We start from the raw sequence: 20,418 nt of genomic DNA on the forward strand, positions 1-20,418 counted from the left end.
CTTCCGTGGGCCAGTATCCCTTGTCCAACAGAGAGGTCACAGTCCTTCGGTGCGTGGCACACCCAGGCACCAACACTGCCCCCCGAGCCTGTCCAGCTACAAGTCTGAATTCAGTGCTGCGGGCGCCCATGGGTATGGGAGTCATGGTAACAGGGCTTTAGACCAGCCACACGCCTCCCCTGCATGGAAGTCCTGACTGGCCGTGGGTCAATCCCAGGTCTAGGGGACGGGTGCTCTGATGCCCAGAGAAGGTCACATCCCCCAGTCTGTCTGTGGGACTTCCCACTGACAGATGTCAACTCCAAATGTTTCTACTACATTCCCTGAACTTATTTGTTAGTGATCCTTTCTTATTTTCTAAATATTTTTGTTGGAATTTGGATTCCCTCATTGATACAAGAATTATTTGAATTATTTAAGAGAGGATGTTTATGTGTTTAACTGCTTCATGATTGGGTTTTTAGTTAGGTGTGGATTTGAGGTGTATATGACCTCTATCCTTGCCAAGAATGTGTTCACGGAAGAATAGAGGCAGATGGGGTTAACTTGCAGCTTTGAATGAGTTCCCTGGTTCTGATTAGATTTGAGAACAAGGCTTGACTCTCAGGTCAAAATGAGGAGTTCAGCTTTCTTCCCCCTGATTGCCAGTGACTAGTCCCAGTGAGGGAACTGATTTGCCCGTATGGGGACAGGCGAGGAAGTGAAAAGAGACCTGGCAGGGCTTGTGGAAGGCCCCACCTGGTCTGTCAATCATGGAAGCTCACCAGGAGCCTTACTTACCTGAGAGCAGACGGTCTCTGAGAAAAAAAAAAAGGATCCACTCTGGGGTTTTAATGTTAAAAGACAAGCCCTCTCCAATTGAATTCGGTATTTCTCCTCCGCGAGAATGAGTTGAGGGTTTGTGGGGCCAGGAAGAGAAAAGGACCTCACTTAGTTGAGATGAATGGTATTGTGGTCGCAGTGCTTCTTGGGCTCGGGTTTCCTTTGTTGTCTGATGTACTGCGAATTTCGTCAACATTCAGTGAGTACTGAAAAATAAGGCACACTATTTTTCTTTTTTCTTTTTCTTTTTTAATATGGATTCCTCATATTAGTCTTGTAAAAGTACATGATTCCATTCTTTTATAGTCTCAATTTCTAGACATGTTTCCTAAAGCAGCTGCATCTAATTTTCTGTTTGGCATGACTTGCCTCCAGTTTTCCGTGTGACGGTCCCGCCCTCCTGGCCCTGGGTGCTGCAGCCTCAGTGATGAACTTTGCTACCTCATGGCTTCTTTTTTAATGGGGTTATCCCTGCCCTTGGGGAGTCTTTTCCAGATTCTGCTAAACTTCCAGCAGTGAGGTGATCCAAGTATGCTTCCTCCTTTGGCCACCAGCATGCGCTCAGCCTTCCCATGGGGCTGGAATCCTGGTTTTCTGCCAGGCCATGCTGTGATACCAACCACTTACTTTCTTCAGAAGCCTCTGATTGTTGCTTTAATAAGGTTGTCGTACACACACACACACACACACACGTGTGTGCACATGCGGACTTTTGTAGTTTGCAGCAGAAACTCCTCAGTTTGTGGGAAATAGATTGCACCACCTCTAGTTTTCATTGGTATTTGGGACGAGTGGAGTCAGTCGAGTCAGTCCTCTGCTGGGAATTCCCTCTGGTCTTCCTGACTGACTACATGCCCACTCCCCCAGCCCCCCGCCCACACTGCCCTATCCTGGAAATAGGTTCCCCTTCATTGGTTTTCCTGTAGCAGTTACCTTTATCCCTAATTCATCTTTTTAATCTCATGTTATATAATCTTGCTGTTTTGTGTGTGTGTGTGTGTGTATACACATATATATGTACATTTTATATATATATATATTTAACGAGTAACTATGAATCATTTTTATTCATATATGTAAGATGTAAGATTATAAAATGACTTGAGGTATTTTGTGGATTAAAATACAGTACATGTGAGGACAACTTGAAAAAAATTCTTCCTGAAGACAGTACAGGTAAAGGAATCCCCAGCTTCCAAACTGAGTGACTCTGTCAGGCAGCTTTGCTTTTTTTTTTAATGGTAATAAGTAAATGAAATTAATGTGAGATCTGCTGTCCTTCAGTTTTTGTGTGCAATACGGTATGCTCACTGTAGGAACAGTGTTGTACAGCAGAGCTCTAGAATTTAACCAGCTTGCATACCTAACCCTGTGCTTTGCCTCGAAGCTTTCTCATAGTCAAGGCAAAATGAGAAGGAGATATGAACAGGATTTCTTTGTCTTGAGCACTTAATTCTTAGGAAAATGTGTTCAGATTCATCCCTGGCTATAAAATCTAAACTTTTGATCCTCTCTAGAGGGCTCAGCTGCATGTGTTGTTAATGCGCTCTCAGGTTGCAGTTGTTTTAATAGTATCCTGGAGTGTGACTTTGGATGCTGAAACTCCTAAGGAACAAAGAGGGTTTTAATTCTCTTCACCCTGCTCTTTATCATCACATAATCCCTCTAGTTCTTGTTTTCCTTTATCCTATATCTTCCCTCCTCTTCCCCCAAATTTGTTCTAATATTTAGACCAAGAAACCAGATTATAAAATCCATAAATGACCAAAAAGGTATTTCCCTGGTTAAAATACCAGAAATAGTATTGGCATTCCCGAAATTTAGGGTACCCTAAATTTCACAAAGCCCCTTTACAGACAATTTCCTACCACCTTCATGAAAAGGATTTGCTCAAGTTATGAAGGTGTATGTTATGAAAGAACTTGAGACTTTAAAGAATTTGAACACTGTTTGGCTTTGTGTCTAGATGTTTGACTTGGACGGGTACAGTCTTTAAATACTGCTCTGTTGAAAGTAGACTAATATTTGTGGGTGGGAGGTGACAAAATTGGATGTAATAATCCTAGAATTATTTAGTAACATTGCTATGCCCAGCATAACAGTTTTATGAACATTTTAAATGAAAAAAGCCAATGTGTCTGCTTTAGCCTGAGATGGATTCTGTTGCAACAGTTGTGATTTGTACCATGAGGCATCTAAAAGAAGCAAAGCAAAATAGAGAAACAATCAAAGAACACAGTTCTACTTTTCCAAGGAAAACTAACTGAGCAATTTACGACTCTTGGACCCACCGTGGTCCAGGATATCCTACAGCCAGGATAAGGCCTACATGCAGCCTCGCTCAAACACAAATCAGGATTGGGGAAATGAAGTCTGCAGGGTGCTCGCCTCAGAGGACCCCCCCAATGGAAGTGGAGGGGCCAGCCTAGATCTTGAACATACTGGGGTCTCAGAGTGGGAGCCCTAAGTATCTAGAAAGTTCTGGTGAGGCCCTTCTAGGAAATAGCCATCAAACTTACACAGTAACATGTACTGTGCCCATTTTCTCTGTCCCCGCTCCCATTATAATGGCCATTGCCGCTCCTTTTACAGACCAGCCATTTCACATGGCCTCCTCTCTCACCAGAGCACTGCCCCAGCTTCCTAACTGGCTTCCCTGTTTTCACTTTTGTTCCCCTATAGTCTGTTCTTCGCCCACAGCACTCCAGATTATGTAACTATCTCCTTACCTAATCGTAGCTCATTTGCACTTAGAATGAAGATTCAAACTTCCTATCTGCCCTCCAAGTTTCTCATGACCTGGCTCCTGCCTGGGTCTCTGTTCTCTCTCTCTCATTCCTTCCCAGCCTCACTGACTTACTCTGCTTCATACCGATGAGCTCCTGCCCCAGGTCCCTGTACTTGGCGTTTCCTAAGCCTGGAACCCTCGTTTCTTCTTTGCATGGCTGTTGCCTCTCACTTATCAGCCCTCAGTTCAACACCTCTTCAGAAACACCTGCTCGGCCACCCTCCCTGAAGTGGGTGCCCTCCATCTCAGTGCTTCCTGGGATCTGTGAGGAGTGACTGGTTTTTAAACTTCCAAGCCATCACAGATTGATATTTTTGTAAAATATAACAAAAACGTCTCAGTGGCGTCAGATGACTTACAGCACGGCCTCTTAGTCTTTACTCATCTCTCACCCGGGCTGGCAGCAAGTAGTTCAGGGCCAGTACAGGTAGTGGATGGCACTTTGGGTAGCAGTGTCACACCACAATTAGCCTGAGTGTTCCCTTAGGATTAACTGGTCTGTAACCCTCTGACTTGTGTTTTGTCTGCCCCCCACCCCCCATAGAATGTGAGCTCCATGATGGCAGGGAGCTAGTCTTGGCCTTATTGCCTGTCCATCCACAACACCAGGGGGAGGGCTGACACATACTAGGTTCTTACCAAATCCTTGCTGGTGCTCTAGCACCCCGACGTGCCTGTCCTGCCCAGCGCAGCCTCCATGGGAGGCCCCGGCTAACCTCCCCTTTTTCCTGGGTGGGTCTGCTTTGTGTCCACACCTAGCAATTCAGGCATGGAGTCGGTCTCAATCACTGTGACAGTGACTGGAATAAAGTAATTCTGCCTTCAGAGCTATTGCTAACTCACTGCGTGATCTTGACCGGTGAGTTCAACACCATTTGCCTCCATTTCCGCGTCTGCCAAGTAGGCATGACATTTCCTTCCCCCATGAAACCAGGTCATGCTCCTGTACACACTTAGTGATTTCCAGAGTGCTGCCCCCGAGGGGCTTCACAGCTGTGTATCAGTTTTGTAACTAAGAAACAAAAGCTAATTTCTTTGTTGATACTGTTTTAATGAGGTAGAGACGGGTCAGCAAATTTCTTTTGTAAAGGGCCGCATATTAAACATGGTAGGGATCCCCCCAGACACAGTTTTTTAAAAATATAAAAACTGTTATTAGCTCAAGTGCCATAGGAAAGCAGGCCAAGATGAGGTTTGCCGTTCCCTAGCAATAGTCAGTTGGAATTGCATTTCTCTGGAAGTCAATGAGTTTTATTTTCTGTTTGAATGAAATAAGAAATGGGACCCATACAGTGTCATTTCTCTTGAATTGCTCCTCTTGCAGAAAATGCTATTTGTCATTGTATTCATACTTACACTCTTTCTCTCTTGTTTTCAAGTGCATTGTAGGCATTAATGAGTTCTAGGACAGCTTTCTCTTGACAGAGAATCATGGTTCTCCAGAGCATGGTTGGTGGTTTGTGTAGGAGAGCCCATTTTGAGCTGGGGTGGGCCCTAGATCTGGGTGACCCATCCAAGCGTGGACTCTGATAATGCATTTTGTCTGCCATTCAAAATAGGTACATTATGTTCTTAATTTCCTGAAGTCTTCTCGTGCAGGTTTTCCTGTTTGTAGATCTCTGATTAAAGCTTCGATTGAACTTAGAGCTTATACGTTTATTCTTGTTTCATTTCTTACGCATGTAGCCAGACATGAGTTACTGCTAGGCGAAGTTTTTACAGTATTAGGAACTTTCTAACTGCTAAGGTATAAATAAGATATACTTGGCTACAACTGATCTGTTGTAAAAACTGCTCTTTCCCTTCCTTTGCAGCCAGGCCTCCTGACTTCCTGCAGTCCATCTCTTGCTCTTTGTATAAACCATTGTTGATATTCTTACTCAGTACCATCCATTTTCCAATTTTTGAAAATATTCCTTCGTTTCAAATTTTAGGCAAGGTCTGTGAAGTTGACGAGGTAGTTGGTCTTGGAAAGAGCGTGGAAACAGAATTGATACAATAGTGCCTAGGAATTCTAATTTCATGTCCCGCTGTCCTTTGGGATCACCGCTGCTGACTAAGCCGGAACTTTGGTGCGGTGTGAATGTAGTTTACTGACCGTATGTGATCTGAGCAGCCGTATAGTGTGTTTGTTAAGAGCCCAGAGTCAGGAGCCAGCTCTGGCACTTCTTAGCTGCATGGCATTGGGCAACTTTTTAACCATGCTGAGACTCAAGTTTCTCTATCCATAAAAGTGGGCTAATTAAAGAGCCTTCTCCATTGGATTATAAGTTCCAAATGAGTTAATGCTTACCTAACACATAGTTAGTGTCGTGTAGGTATTAGTTATTATTTATTGAGGGAAAATATGCTTTCTCTGATATGTGTTTTTATATCTTTTTTCCTCCAATTTTGAGATATAATTGACCTGCGGCACTGTAGAAGTCTAAGGTGGATAGCATAATGATTTGACTTGCATATATCATGAAATGATGACCACAGTAAGTTTAGTTAATATCTGTCATCTCATATAGATACAAAAAAAAAAAGAGAGAAAAATAATTTTCCTGATGATGAGAGCTCAGGATTCACTCTCAGCAACTTTCCTGTATATCATCCAGCCGTGTAAGTCTAGTCATCATGTTGGACGTTACGGCCCAGTACTTATTTATAACTAAAAGTTTGTACCTTTTGACCATCTTTCTCCATCCCCTCTGCCTCTGGTAACCGCAAATCTTATCACCTTTGCAATGAGTTTCTTTGGATTTTTTTAGATTTCACATATAAGTGAGATCATACAGTATGCCTTTCTCTACTGACTTATTTCACTTACTTAGCATAATGCCCTTAAGGTCCACCCGTGTTGTCACAAATGGCGGAATTTCCTCCTTTCTTATAGCTGAATAATAGTCCCTTGTCTATACACATATACCATGTTCTCTTTATCCGCTCATCCATCAGTGGACACTTAGGTCGTTCCTATGTCTTAGCTATTGTCAGTAATGCTTCTATGTATATGGGTCCAGATAATCTCTTCGACCTAGTGTTTTTGTTTCCTTTGGATATAGTCCCAGAAGTGGAATTGCTGAATCTCACTGATACATATTAATGGATAACTTCCCATGGAAAATTTTATATCCAACCTGCTTTGTCCATTTAAATTTTCTCTACAGGCTTTTGTGGAGGCCCAGAACAAGATTACGGTGCCATTTCTTGAGCAGTGTCCTATCAGAGGTTTATACAAAGAGAGAATGACTGAGCTGTATGACTATCCCAAGTATAGTTGCCACTTCAAGAAAGGAAAACGGTATGTGAGGTTGCTTTTATTTCATTTTATTTTACTTTTCTAATTGAATGCTTTCTTAAATTTTAAAACAAATTCTAAATAACTTAGTTTTCAGATTAATTCATTATAAAATAAATTCATTTCTATGCTTGAATATGAGACTAATATCTTTTGGTTTAGTGTCCAAATTCTTAAAATAAGGATTAAGAAATTTAATAGATGTCAACTGTAATTAAAAATAAATTTAAAACAAAAACACATACTCACCAAAAAAAAAAGAAAAAAGAAAAAAAAAAAGAAAAAGAAATTTAGTGGAGATATGTCCTAGGAAGAAACCTAGGCCATGGGAAATTTCCTCATGGCTAGTAATTGGTGAGATGGGGTGATTCATAGATAGTGGTAGAGATTTGTTTGCCTCTAAAATTAATTATCTTTGACTTATACTACCATGTTTCCCTGAAAATAAGACCTAACCAGAAAATAAGCCCTAGCATGATTTTTCAGGACGACATCCCCTGAACATAAGCCCTAATGCCTCTTTTGGAGCAAAAATTAATATAAGACCCGGTCTTATTTTCAGGGAAACACGGTACTTTGAAAGATTTTTTTGTGTATGTTTCTTCTATCCAAAAATGGAAATTGGCCGAGAGGTGGCACCTAATAATTAACCTCTCTTGTCCTCGCCCTTTCACGCCCACATAACCATACTCTCTTGTTGGTTTATTAAACCTCTTTGGAAAGACCATCAGAAACTTACTTTAGAATGTCTTAGACCCTCCATTCCCACTGTGGATCAGCAAAGTATGATCTGCACGCCAAGCCCTGCCCACCATCTGTTTTTGTAAATAAAGTTTAAATGGCACGTAGCCATGTCCATTCTTTTATGTATTATCCATGGCTGCCTTTGTACAACTGTAGAGTTGGGTAGTAGCTACTGTATGGCCCACAAAGCCTAAAATATTTGCAGTCTTGCCCTTTACAGAAAAGGTTTGCCTACCTCTGCCTAGCAGCCTGGCTAGAGAAGGAAGCCAGCATTTTATTTTAGAAAATCTGCTTTCTTCCCCGTTGAAAAAAAGTTACTGCTTTATTTGAATATTAGTATTAATTTTAGCAAATAACGCAGTCTTTATTTCTCTCCATTTAGCTCACATGCAGAATTACAATAAATTAATTATTTGAATACTTAAGGAATTCAAATCACAAACTCTAGGTACAGGGTGACGGTGGACCTTCCACCCTACTCCCCATGTCCCTGGCGTGGCCTGTGTGCAGTTGTATCTTTTTCTTTCTGCTTGTATGTGTTTGGTTTTACTCCACATACAGAAAATGCCGTAGCTAAATAAAGATTATCTCTGTCCCCCAGGTATTTCTATTTTTACAATACAGGTTTGCAGAACCAGCGAGTGTTATATGTACAAGATTCCTTAGAGGGTGAAGCCAGAGTATTCCTAGACCCCAACATGCTCTCCGACGACGGCACGGTGGCACTTCGAGGTGAGTGCACCACAGCCAGGCCCACGGGAGTCCCGGGGCCCTCGCTCGCAGCTCTGGCATTGATACAGTTGACTCACCTCTGAAATACCAGACAGAACGTGGACCATCTTGCAGAACAGATGCACACATAATATCAGGAAAGCTGATTTTTGCATAGTATATTTAGAACACATGAGTAGTCACATGTTCTTCTGATGGCATGAAGCAGAGCTGGAGAGTACGTCACACTGGACCCAAATTAGCTTCGGTGGCTTCTGGGATCCTGAAGTACCATCATTTCCTATAACAACCCTGAGGACTATCTGTGATTGGGGGAAAAAAATTCTCGTCTATAAGACATTTAAGCTATACAAAGAATGTTCCAACTATAAATAGCAAACGGGAAGGAATCTTTATGAGATGTTTTTCCATGGCAGGGAGTGGTTAAGAGTTTTAAATGTTAGTTGATTGTCAGTATCTTAGAATTAAATGTAAAAAAAAAAAAAATCTTACAAAAACTGGACGACTTGATACCACGCCCCCTAAAAATGCAAGTTTCAAAACTGAATAAGTACGTCTTTCCTGCAGTTGCTATATGTCTCCTAAATAGCTCTGCCCCTGAATAAACCTCCACAGGCCATAAATATTATCCCAGGTTTGTGCCAGAAGCACTGGTTCTAGGGTCAGGAAGTTTGCTGTTCTCTGGTTTTGTGATTTAATAATTGTATTCTCTGAGAATCATCTCTTGTTAGCATCCTATGTGGTTTTTTTTTTCTTTATGATAAAGCAAATATTTTGTTCCTTCACTTCATATTGTTCATATAGCATAGCTACTATTTTCATCCTATGTGTTTTTAGTGAAGTTGGTTCATCTTCTATAGCATCTTCTGTTTTATTTAAAAAAAAAAAAAAAAAAAAAAAACCACAGGTGTACGTTTGGCCCTGCAGAATTAAGCAGTTGGAACACTGAAGTCCTGTAATCAGTTAGGTGGGGATTAAACAGATCTCAGTCATTTGGTGATTCTCTCTCCTCCTCTCCCCAAATAGGCTGTGCATATAAATGAAGATCCGTTACTAATTAGTATTGAAAGTAATCAGCACTGAAAATAAGATGCCAGAATAGCCGGTTAGTTCAGTTGGTTAGAGCGCGGTGCTCTTAACAACAAGGTTGCAGGTTTGATCCCCACATGGCCACTGTGAGCTGCGCCCTCCACAACTAGATTGAAACAACTACTTGACTTGGAGCTGATGGGTCCTGGAAAAACACACTTAAAAAAAAAAAAAAAGATGCCAGAGTATTCTTCCACGAATTTGAGCTTGGAGTTGTAAATGAATTTAATACACTAGTATTGTGCAATAATATACCCTGTATAGGAGTTCATTTAGTTTTAACAAAGGCATATATTGCATCTCATTCAGATAGGCTTCATTAGAACAGGGTCTCACCCCTCACTGTGATAATTCATTCCAGGAACTTTTTTATGCAATGCTTGCTATGTACAGGCCCTGATGGATGAAAAGGAGAATTAGACATGGGATCTGGCTTCAGTCTTTGCATATTCTGAGAATGGTATTGTAGGGAAGTTACAGTATGAATAAACAACCGGATTCTTTTGATAGTATATAGATTTTTAAAACATATTTCAAATCAAAATGTTTTATTTAAGGTTTTCCTGAAAAATTTCTGATTGCATAAATAATTCAAACCCCGCAGTGTTACATATAACGAAAAGTGAGCATTTTCTCCCCATCACCTTCTTCTTACTGATACGTAGGCTTTTCGAAATTTTGAACATACTTCCCATTCATAGAAGTTTCATGTAAAATAGTACAAAACCTCTGAAAATAATTAGGTTTCTGAGGATATTTTTCAACCCCCAGTAAAGTTTAGCTAACAACAGGAAATCTCTGGTGTCAGTGTCTGGTACCAAATGCTATCTACACTTCATAATTATTAAAGCCACTATACATATTTAAATATTTGTCAGGGAACATTCCATAGTGATTACAGTGTTCTGTCTGTCATGCCTCCAAAGAACTGCACATGGCAGAAGAGTCCATAGATGTGTCCTTTTTCCTTCTTTTTCATGGTCACTTTTGGAATGTGCACTGTGTGAGATCATTGCAAACCCCAGGCTTTACCTACCTGGGCTTGTGGTGGTCAGATGGTGTGGATGTTCATCCTTGAGTGTCAGCAGTGCTCAGAAAACAAGGTTGTAAAGAATGATTCCAAATGGTTTGAATCCATTCCAGAAATTATCTAATGGCTCCAATTTAGTTCTGTTACATGATATGTGTCATAATTTAATCATTACTCTAAAAGCACTTTTCTTACTCCTTCCCCCCCCCATTCCCTTTAGAGTATAAATAAAATATGCTGAAAGTCCAAGATGAGCTCTGCTTTTAACTGAACTGCCTATTGAATTATAGAAGTTAAAAAATGGAAGCATTTTAGTGGTCATGTAATCCAATACTTCATTTTACGGATGAAGAAACTAAGACTTGTACAGCATCCTAAGGCAAATTCCTGGAAGACCTGGGCTCAGCCCCCTGTGTGCCTCACGACCACATCCATATATGACATATGAGGCATATGTCAGACAGCTCAGAGGGCAGTGAGCAAGGCCAGGAGTTGTGTCTCAATGTTCACGGTTTGATTTCTCCTGTATTCCACAGGCTATGCATTCAGTGAAGATGGTGAATATTTTGCCTATGGTCTGAGTGCTAGTGGTTCAGACTGGGTGACGATCAAGTTCATGAAAGTCGATGGTGCCAAAGAGCTTCCAGATGTGCTTGAAAGAGTCAAGTTCAGCTGTATGGCTTGGACGCATGATGGGAAGGGAATGTTTTATAACTCATACCCCCAACAAGATGGAAAAAGTGATGGTAAGTTAAGACTTCCAATGAAGGCGCCTTTTTCATGAAGTAGAAGTGTGACTCACATGACTTTAAAAGAGAAGCTAAACCGTAGTAAGAGGTTGTTTAGTCTAGAGCCAAGATTCCTCAACGAATGTTGTATCAGTTTTTTGTCTGTAACAGATCACCCCCAAACTTACTGGTTTTGAATAAGGACCATTTAGTTTTGTTTGTGAGTCTGTGGATTGACCAAGCAATTCTTCTGGGCTTTGCTGAGTTCTATCATGTATCTGATCAGCTGTAGGTCAGTTGGCTGATGATGGCTGGACTCTTTCACGTATCTGGGGCCTCAGCTCTGCTCCAAGCGGTCTCCTATGCTCTAGCCGGCTAGTCCAGGCTTGTTCTCATGGCGGCTCAGCAGGATTCCAAGAGAGCTGAAAGGCACAATCTCTTGGATGCCTGAGTTTGCTACTGTCATATTATCACTTTCTGCATTCTGCTGGCCCTTCCCTATTCAAGAGGTGGGAACACAGATACAGGGAACTGCTAAAACTTGGGGCCATTATTGCAATCAGCCCTTCACAAATGTATTCTGTCTCCCAAGTGGATTATAGAGAAGATGGATTTTTTTGTTTTTATAAAACCAAGTTATTGAATGATGTTGAGTGATTATAAAATTTCCTGCTGTGATAATCATTATCTCTTTCCCCTGATCAGAAGTCACAGGGCCCCTGCTGGTTGCATTTATCTTGATACTTTTCTCCTTGATAACTTCCCAGACCCACCCTTGTTCCTGTCTTCCTTAGTTGCACAGAGATCCTATTGTGTTCAAGTGGTCCCTCAGTCTTTCCCTCTGCACTCCTCATCTTCCCAGATGGGAAGGGCCCTGTACCTTGTACCTTGCTTGTACAAACTGTCAGTATCATCTCCATATGCTGCTCCATATCCACGTGGCATACAGCATTTTCATGTTGTTTTGGTCCTTATAAGTGGGATATATAATCCCTGTGTTAGAGATTTGGAGCTGGGGTGCAGAGTCTCGTTACTTGTTGCAGGGCCTGGGGCTGGCAAGAAGCACAGCAATTCCAGTGCTTTCTACTGCACATGTTGTCTCCTTACCATGACTTCATGTGTCTTTGTTGTTTTTAGATATGCTTTCTTTTCCGTTTTCCCCCCAGTTGCGTTGGGAATAGGCTATAATCCTTTTCATCTCTTTTGGCTATGTTTAGCTTCTGCCTTTTGATTAGACTACTGCAGTACCTTTCTCTTCATTCACCAGTGAACTACAAGAGGAGCTAAGAGGTTTTTTATTCAGGGATGTTGGCTAAAGAAAGACCTCTGTGCTGTGTACACTGAATTAGCTGCCTGTGTTAAGAGTGCCACTGAGTTAGCAAACGTTGGCTATTTCCAAGTTCTGGGAGGTCAAAAAAAGTATATAAATGGCCATTTCTTGTTAGAGAACAATGTTATTAAGTTAACTTGTAAAAATAAACTTGAAAGTTTTATTGTCGCCTCACTTTTCAGTGGAAAAAATAGCAATGATAAGTAATTGTGATTAAATTTGAAAAGCCAGAGCCTTCTCCCAGCTGCAATTGTATTGCTCTGTTATTAAGAGAACCTCGACAGCCTCTTAGGTTGTGCGATGGAGGAGGCCCTTACAGTAAAAGCTGAGCAGTTCTGACCATGCATTTCTTACCAGTGTTCCTGGAAAACCCTTGGAAAATCACCAAGTGCTCTGAGGCTTTTCTTCTAGTAGGATATTATCTTGCGGTTTTTCTTCATTGACCTGAAAGCTTGGTACAGTTTCAGAATATAAGGAAAAGTTCATTCTCATCACAGCCTCCAAAATCAGGATATATGTGTGAATTACTTCCAGGGTAATACCCAACTGATACTTAACTTTTTTTTTTTTTTTTTTTTTTTAATAGTTAGCTTTTAGAGCAGTTTTAGGTTCACAGCAAAATGAGGGGAAGGTACCGAGATTTCCTCCCCTGCCCCTCCGCCCCCCGTGGTACTATTGATGAGCCACGTTGACACCTAAATCACCCAAATCCATAGTTTATGTTCGACGTCAGTCTGTGTTGTACATTCCGTGGGTTTGAGCACATGTATAATGATATGTGTCCGCCATCATAGTTTCACTGCCCTAGCAATCCTCTGTGTACCACCTACTTATCCTCCCTCCCTCCTAACCCCTGCCGACCACTAATCTTTTTCACTGTCTCCATAGAGTTGCCCTGTCCTAGAATGTCATGTAGTTAGAATCATATAGTATGTAGCCGTTTCACATTGGCTTCTTTCACTTAGGAATATGCATTTAAGGTTGTTCCATGTCTTTTCATGGCTTGGTATCTTATTTTTTTTTAGCACCGAATAACATTCTGTCGTCTGGATATACTGCAGTGTATTCACCTACTAAAGGGACATCTTATCTTGGTTGCTTCCAAGTTTTGGCAATTATGAATAAAGCTGTTATAAACATTTGTGTGCAGGTTTTTGCATGCACATATATAAATTTTCAGCTCCTTTGGGTAAATACCAAGGAGTGTGATTACTGGATTGTATGGTAAGAATGTGTTTATTTTTATAAGAAACCACCAAGCTGTCTTCCAAAGTGGCTGCTCCCATCAGCAATGAAAGGGAGTTCCTGTTGCTCCACAGCCTCACCAGCATTTGGTGTAATCTGTGTTCTGGATTTCGGCCATTCTGATAGGTGTATAGTGGTATCTAATTGTTTTAATTTGCATTTCCCTGATGATATATGATGTGGAGCATCTTTTCATATGCTTATTTACCATTTGCACTATATATCTTTCTTGATGAAGTGTCTCTTAGGGTCTTTGGCCCATTTTTTTAATCAAGTGGTTTGTTTTTGTTGAGTTTTAAGAGTTCTCTGTATATTTTGGATAACGGTCCTTATCAGATGTCTTTTGCAAATATTTTCTCCCACTCCGTGGCTTTTCATTCCATTCACAGTATCTTTCACAGAGCAGGTTTTAATTTTAATGAAGTTCAGCTTATCAATTCTATCTCTCATGAATTGTGCCTTTGATAGTGTATCTAAAAATCACCACCAAACCAAAGGTCATCTAGGTTTCCTCCTATGCTGTCTTCTAGGAATTTTATAGTTTTGAATTTATAGTCAAGTCCATTTTAAGTTAATTTTTATGAAGTGTGTAAGGTCTGGATTGCTTTGCATGTGGATGTCCAGTTCCATCGCTGTTGAAAAAACGATCTTTTCTCTGTTGTATAGCTTTGGCTCCTTTATCAAAGATCAGTTGACTGTATTTATGTGGGTCTATTTCTGGGCTCTCTACTCTGTTCCATTGATCTGTTTGTCTGGTTTTTGTTGTTGTTTTGGCCGATACCACCAATGTCTTGATTACTTACAGTAAACCTTAAAGTCAAGTGGTATCAGTTCTCCAATTTTGTTCTTTTCCTTCAATACTATGTTGTCTATTTTGGAGTTTTTGCCTTGCCACGTAAACTTTAGAATCAGTTTGTCAGTATCCACAAAATCGCTTACTGGGATTTTGACTGGAATTACATTGAATCTATAGATCAATTTGGGAAGAACTGCAACTTGACAGTATTTAATCTTCCTGTCCATGAACATGGAAAATCTCTCCATTTATTTAGTTCTTCTTTGATTTCTTTCATCAGAGTTTTACAGTTTTCTCACATAGATCTTGTGCATATTTGGTTAGATTTATATCTAAATATTCTATTTTGGGAGAGGTACTAATGTAAATGGTATTGTGTTTCTAGTTTAAATTCCACTTATTCATTGCTGTATATAGAAAAGCAGTTAACTCTTATGTAACAACCGTATATCCTGCAACTAGAGACTTAACTTTTTAAACATTGCTAGATTGTGCAATATGGGTGGAATAGGTTTTCTTAAAATCACCTGCTGCATTTCAGTATACATTTTTAACTCCTTCAGGTACAGAGACATCCAGCAATCTCCACCAAAAGCTCTGCTACCACGTCTTGGGGACTGATCAGTCAGAAGATATTTTGTGTGCTGAGTTTCCTGATGAGCCTAAATGGATGGGTGGAGCTGAGGTATTGTACTGCTGTGAGATTCTACCCACAAAGACCGTGTCCCATGGACCTGTGTATATAAATATTCTTGTTTTGTGATGACCTTTATGGATGCTAGAATTTCTTTGGGTGAATAATCTTTTGTCAAAAATATTGGTATTGGCATTCAAACTGACTCAGTAATAAAGGTGATAAACCTTTTAACTACAATCTCAACGTAATAATCTTAATACTAAAAGTTATACACGCTTATAGTTAAAAATATATAAAAGTACAGAATAACATGAAGTAAAACGTGAACATTGCAAAATTCAGAATTTTACTTGAAGGTGAGGAAAATATCCTTCCAAGTTTTTTCTTTCTATACACAAGTGAGAATGTGGAGAATGTGTGTATGTTTTCCTTTTTTACAGCACGGTGCTCTTTGTGCATATTGTTTACTTGTTTTTAACACTAAAATATGTATCCTTGAGACATTTCCCCAACTTACCGATAGTTTACACATCCCTTGGGGATCTTGGCAATAACCTACCTCTGTGGAAGTGACGCGTCTTCAAAGTTACTGGCCTAGGTTTTATTCTGCATCTTGATAATCAACTGTACAGAAACTTAGAGGTGCTTGGAATAAGAATTTGCTCTTGTTGGTTCACTTCTGGGTACTAAGAAGTACTTATTATAGAAAGAAAAACATTCTGAAAAACAAACTTCTACTTATGGGTCTGGTTCATTGAGGGGTAGAATAGGAATCCACAGTATTTTAATCCATGTGCATTGATATACCTTATTCCAAATTGTCCTTTTGTTTATTTATTTTGTTTCTCTAGACCAGGGGTTGGCGCACTATTACCCTCAGGCCAAATCTGACCTGCTGTTAGTTTTTGTAATAAAGTTTTGTTGGAACACAGCCATACCCATTTGTTTACTTGTTGTCTGTGGCTGCTTTCGGCTGTAACAGTAGAGTTCAGTAGTTGCTACTAAAGACCACATGGCCCACAAAGCTCAAAAATCATTACTCTCTGGCCCTTTATAGAAAAAATTATCCAGACTTTAATGCAATTTGTTAAAAATGAATTTATAGGACTTTTATCACCTGAAGCTATGCCTTTTTTTCATGCTTTTTCTTCCCCACTGAATTCCCCACCCTACAGTCTTTTCTTGTGTAGTTACTGTTGTCATATTTCTCACATATTTGTTTTTAATAGGTTTTCTGATTCACTTTGTATATTGTTTCTAAGTTTTCTTCTTAACCCAGCTTTTCTTCATACCTGAGGCTTCTGCTTATTATGGATAATACACATATGTATTTATAAAATACACATGTGTATTTATAAAATAATACACATTTTTACTTTCATCTGAGTGAAACAATTGGGGAGATAAAATATGCTACCAACAAAACTAAAAACGTTAGCTCATGTGTTTCTCTTTACCTTTTTTTTGGGGGGGGGGTGTTGTTGCAGAAAACCTAAAATAACATATTTTAGAAATCAAAGTTTATTCCCTCTGGATTCTTCATAAAAAAGTCCTGGAGAAATTTTTTGCTTCAAAGCTAATTTCATTGCAGCAGACCTATTTTAATTAAAGTAAAATTAATTGGTTGACACAATAACAGGAGCACTAAAAAATAAATGCCAGAATATCAGTATATTTAAGCATATTGCCCTAAAAGAAATCAGCTTAATGGTAGAGTACATGTGCAGTTTGAGTTGCTCAGATCTCTTGATTAACACTTGGTTGGTGCAACTAGTATGTGTATTTATATGTATATGTACATATATGTAATATATATACACAATACATACATATATACACATGCATAATATATATTATATACATTATATATATAGAAATTTAATTATGGTAATATATACATAACATAAAATTTTCCAGTTTAATCAAGTGTAGAGTGGCATTAACTACATTTACATTATTGTGCAACCATCACCACTATCCATCTCCGTAACTTTTTTCATCTTGCAAAGCTGAAACTGTTCCCATTAAGCAGTAACTCCCCACCCCACCCCCTCCTCTTCCCCAGTCCCTAGTAACCGCCATTCTACTTTCTGTGTGTGTATTTGACTCTTCTAGGTACCTCATATAAATGTTATCATGTGGTATTTGTCCTTTCGTGACCGGCTATGTCACTTAGCATAATGTCTTTAAAGTTTGTCCATGTCATAGCATGTGTCAGAATTCCCTTCCTTTTTAAAGTTGAATAATATTTCATCATGTGTATATACCACATTTTGTTTATCCCTTCATCTGTCGATGGACACTTGAGGTGTTTCCATAACTGCAAGGAGCAGCCAGTTTTTTAAAATACAGTGGAGGTGTATCATATATGCAATTAATGAATATACATTCAGTCCTAGCTAGGCAACTGAAAAGAAAAGCAGATTTAAATAGTTCGGGTGACCCTCCTACCATTCATTCAGTAGATCTTCACGCTGCCTACCTTGTATAATCTTTACCACAGCCATTCCATTGCATGGACAAAACAGGACACCCGCTTGCATGATTGCCTTGCAAGTCCATGGCTGGGCTGCCTGCTGAGTACATTAGGCCCCACAACCTGAATCTCCTTAACTCCCATGCACTCTCTCTCTGTGGTCAGAAGGAAAGAGGTCACACAAAAACAGGAGCAATGGCTGATTAAAGAATGGCAGTTGAACAGATGCATCTGTACTGTGCAGAAGTAATAAATGAAGCTTTTTAAAAAAACGGTAAAGGGACAAAATGAGTCCCTAAGGGACTTTATATTGGATCAGGGCCCTAATTAGTGAATTGTTCAGAGGAAGTCTGTAAGGAAACCAGTGGGTTTATTAAACACAAACTGGATGGAGGCCTCCCATAAGCTGTAGTCCAGCTGTCCGGGTCGTCTTATTAGGCAGATGTCACCCCACCAGTTGCCAGGCTTGGTTGGGCAGGATTGGGCGATTTAGGTGAATGTCCCCCTCCTTCCTCAGCCTGCGATGGGTGATCTTTCTGAGCTAAAAGGACTTTCTTGTTACAGAGAGGAATACGCTGACATTTCAGCATGAGAACTAGGCATGAAGCCTTCAGAAGCCTCAGGCCCACCCTGAATTGATGGTTCTGTTCCAGGTCAGAAAAATCTAGATCATGAAAAAATATTGATGCGGGAGTTTCTTATACTTGTCAAGGAAGAGGGATAAAGCCCAGGGCCGTACAAGATGCTGGTATGCTAGACCAGTAGCGCTCACGACTGGTGTGCAGATGCGCACTCGTGGCATTCACTGGAAATGAAGCAACAGTTTCTCAGCAGCCTTTGTATAGTGATCCACATCTTAGAGAAAAGCTGTAGTCCTTTTCATAACCATGCACCAAATGCATGTGTTGCCATTGTTGCTTTGGTTTTTCAAGTAGTTGCTTTTAGGATCATCATTGTGAACCTCGTGTTTCTTGAATACATGTAACAACATCTCTGACTGGAGAGCCAGTGTTACAGTGCTGGTGATGTGCTGGAGCAGAACTCAGAACTTTATTGTGGTCTAGTCCTATCGGTGTGGCTTTGGGCAAATCACTTCATCTCTCCTCCTCCGGAGCTTTTCCCCTCTGAAAGTTGTGATTGGAGGATTTATCACAGCATCCCCTAGACCGTGAAGCAGGCTTCCTGGGTGAGAATGTAGCTGCTGGATGGATATGAGAGCAGTGGAGCATGGCGTACTGGGCGTTGTGGGTGTGGCTCAAGGCGCACGTGGGCTTGTAGCTGAGTGAATGTGTATGACTTTCCCTGGCTTGCTGCCGTCCTCCTCCCCTTTGGCTGCCGTCCGAGTTCACATGACTCATCTCCTTTGTTCACAGACACCTCTGCCTTCCTGCACTGGACAGGTCTTTCTTGCTGAGCAAGTGTGTAAATTATGATCCAGGAGCAGCTTTAGTTTTCCCGTCATTGCCTGTGACAGCATCTCTCCCCACGACCTGCAAAACCCATACCTTTTTGGACACTTTTGGATATTAAATCTGTTACTACAGGTCCATGGCCGTCCAAAACAAGAATATGAACTCTCCAGTTCACACGGCTTCTTCCCTCTCCCCAGCTCAAGTTTGGCGAGCAACCGGGGGACCATTCGGTGGGGTAGGGGCTCTTCAATCTCGCCCCATGTTTTTTGTTTTTGTTTGTTTGTTTGTTTTCCATACAAAGACTTGGACATGAATAGTCATAGCAGCCTGTTCATGATAGCCCCAAAATGGATGTGACCCAGATACCCAGTAACAAGTACCTGAATAATCAAACTGGTACATGCCTGCCATGGACTACTACTCAGCAATAAAAAGGGATGGACTAGTGATACGCCTAACAACATGGATGGATCTCAGAATAATTATTCTCAGTGAAAGAAACCAGAAAAGAAAAAGTATACAATGTTTGATTCCATTTATATAACACTAGAAGGTGCAAACTAGTCTCTAATGGCACAGAGCGGATCAGCAGTTGCTGGGGGTTGGGGCCACTGAGGAACGGGAGGGAGGGCATATGAAGGGGCAGGAAGAAACCTTGGGAAATGACCAGACTGGAACATTGGAATTGACATTTTATGGGCGGGACTACTCTCGCAATGAGAGATCTCCAGTTACTGCCCCTGGGGTGTTCATCATGGTTTGTTGTATTCAGTGGCCTTGCAGAGAGGAGGAGGTGGAGAAGTGGAACAGGATTTTTGTTGTTTGTTGATCTCCCTGGCTGCTCAGTCGTGATGTGTGTCTAGGCTCCAGCTCCCTTACTGAGGGCATCCTTGCTGCCTCTTTGTCCAGGAGATGCCACCTCCGTGGGTTGCTCCATCCTGGAAGTGCAGGGCAGTGTTCACTGCTCTCCTCACCTGCCAGCCAGGGGCCACCTGGGCCAGCCTCCTGCCCTCAGTCCCTCGCAGCAGCAGCCCCATGCCCTGGGGCGTAACATACAATAGACATCTAGCATTGGGTCTGGAGGAACAGTGATGTCAATTATTATTTACTATAGACTGTTAGCCTTCTGTTGGAGGGCAGTGATTATGGAAGGATAGAAATTGTTATTTTAGAAGGTTCTAGCGGACAGAAAAGAAAAGAAAATCTCTTTATTTTAAAATGCTTTATAGAGCATGTGGGGAAAAAAACAAAATCAAGCATTTTGAGGTACTTTTCCCAGCAGAGGGTGCTCTAGAATGAAGATTCT

At 40.7% G+C, this 20,418-nt stretch overlaps 1 protein-coding gene across 1 annotated transcript in view; it reads left to right on the plus strand.

Moving 5' to 3' along the window:
- PREP (prolyl endopeptidase) overlaps window positions 1-20,418 on the plus strand; it is a 111,398-nt gene that overhangs the window by 17,137 nt on the left and 73,843 nt on the right. The window contains exons 3-6 of the mRNA XM_081035067.1: window positions 6,763-6,896; window positions 8,239-8,369; window positions 11,025-11,234; window positions 15,151-15,272. Coding sequence (XP_080891193.1) covers window positions 6,763-6,896; window positions 8,239-8,369; window positions 11,025-11,234; window positions 15,151-15,272 — 597 coding nt within the window. The remainder of the gene's footprint in view (window positions 1-6,762; window positions 6,897-8,238; window positions 8,370-11,024; window positions 11,235-15,150; window positions 15,273-20,418) is intronic.

This window comes from Rhinolophus hipposideros (assembly GCF_964194185.1).
Source record: "Rhinolophus hipposideros genome assembly, chromosome: 3".
Taxonomy (NCBI): domain Eukaryota; kingdom Metazoa; phylum Chordata; class Mammalia; order Chiroptera; family Rhinolophidae; genus Rhinolophus; species Rhinolophus hipposideros.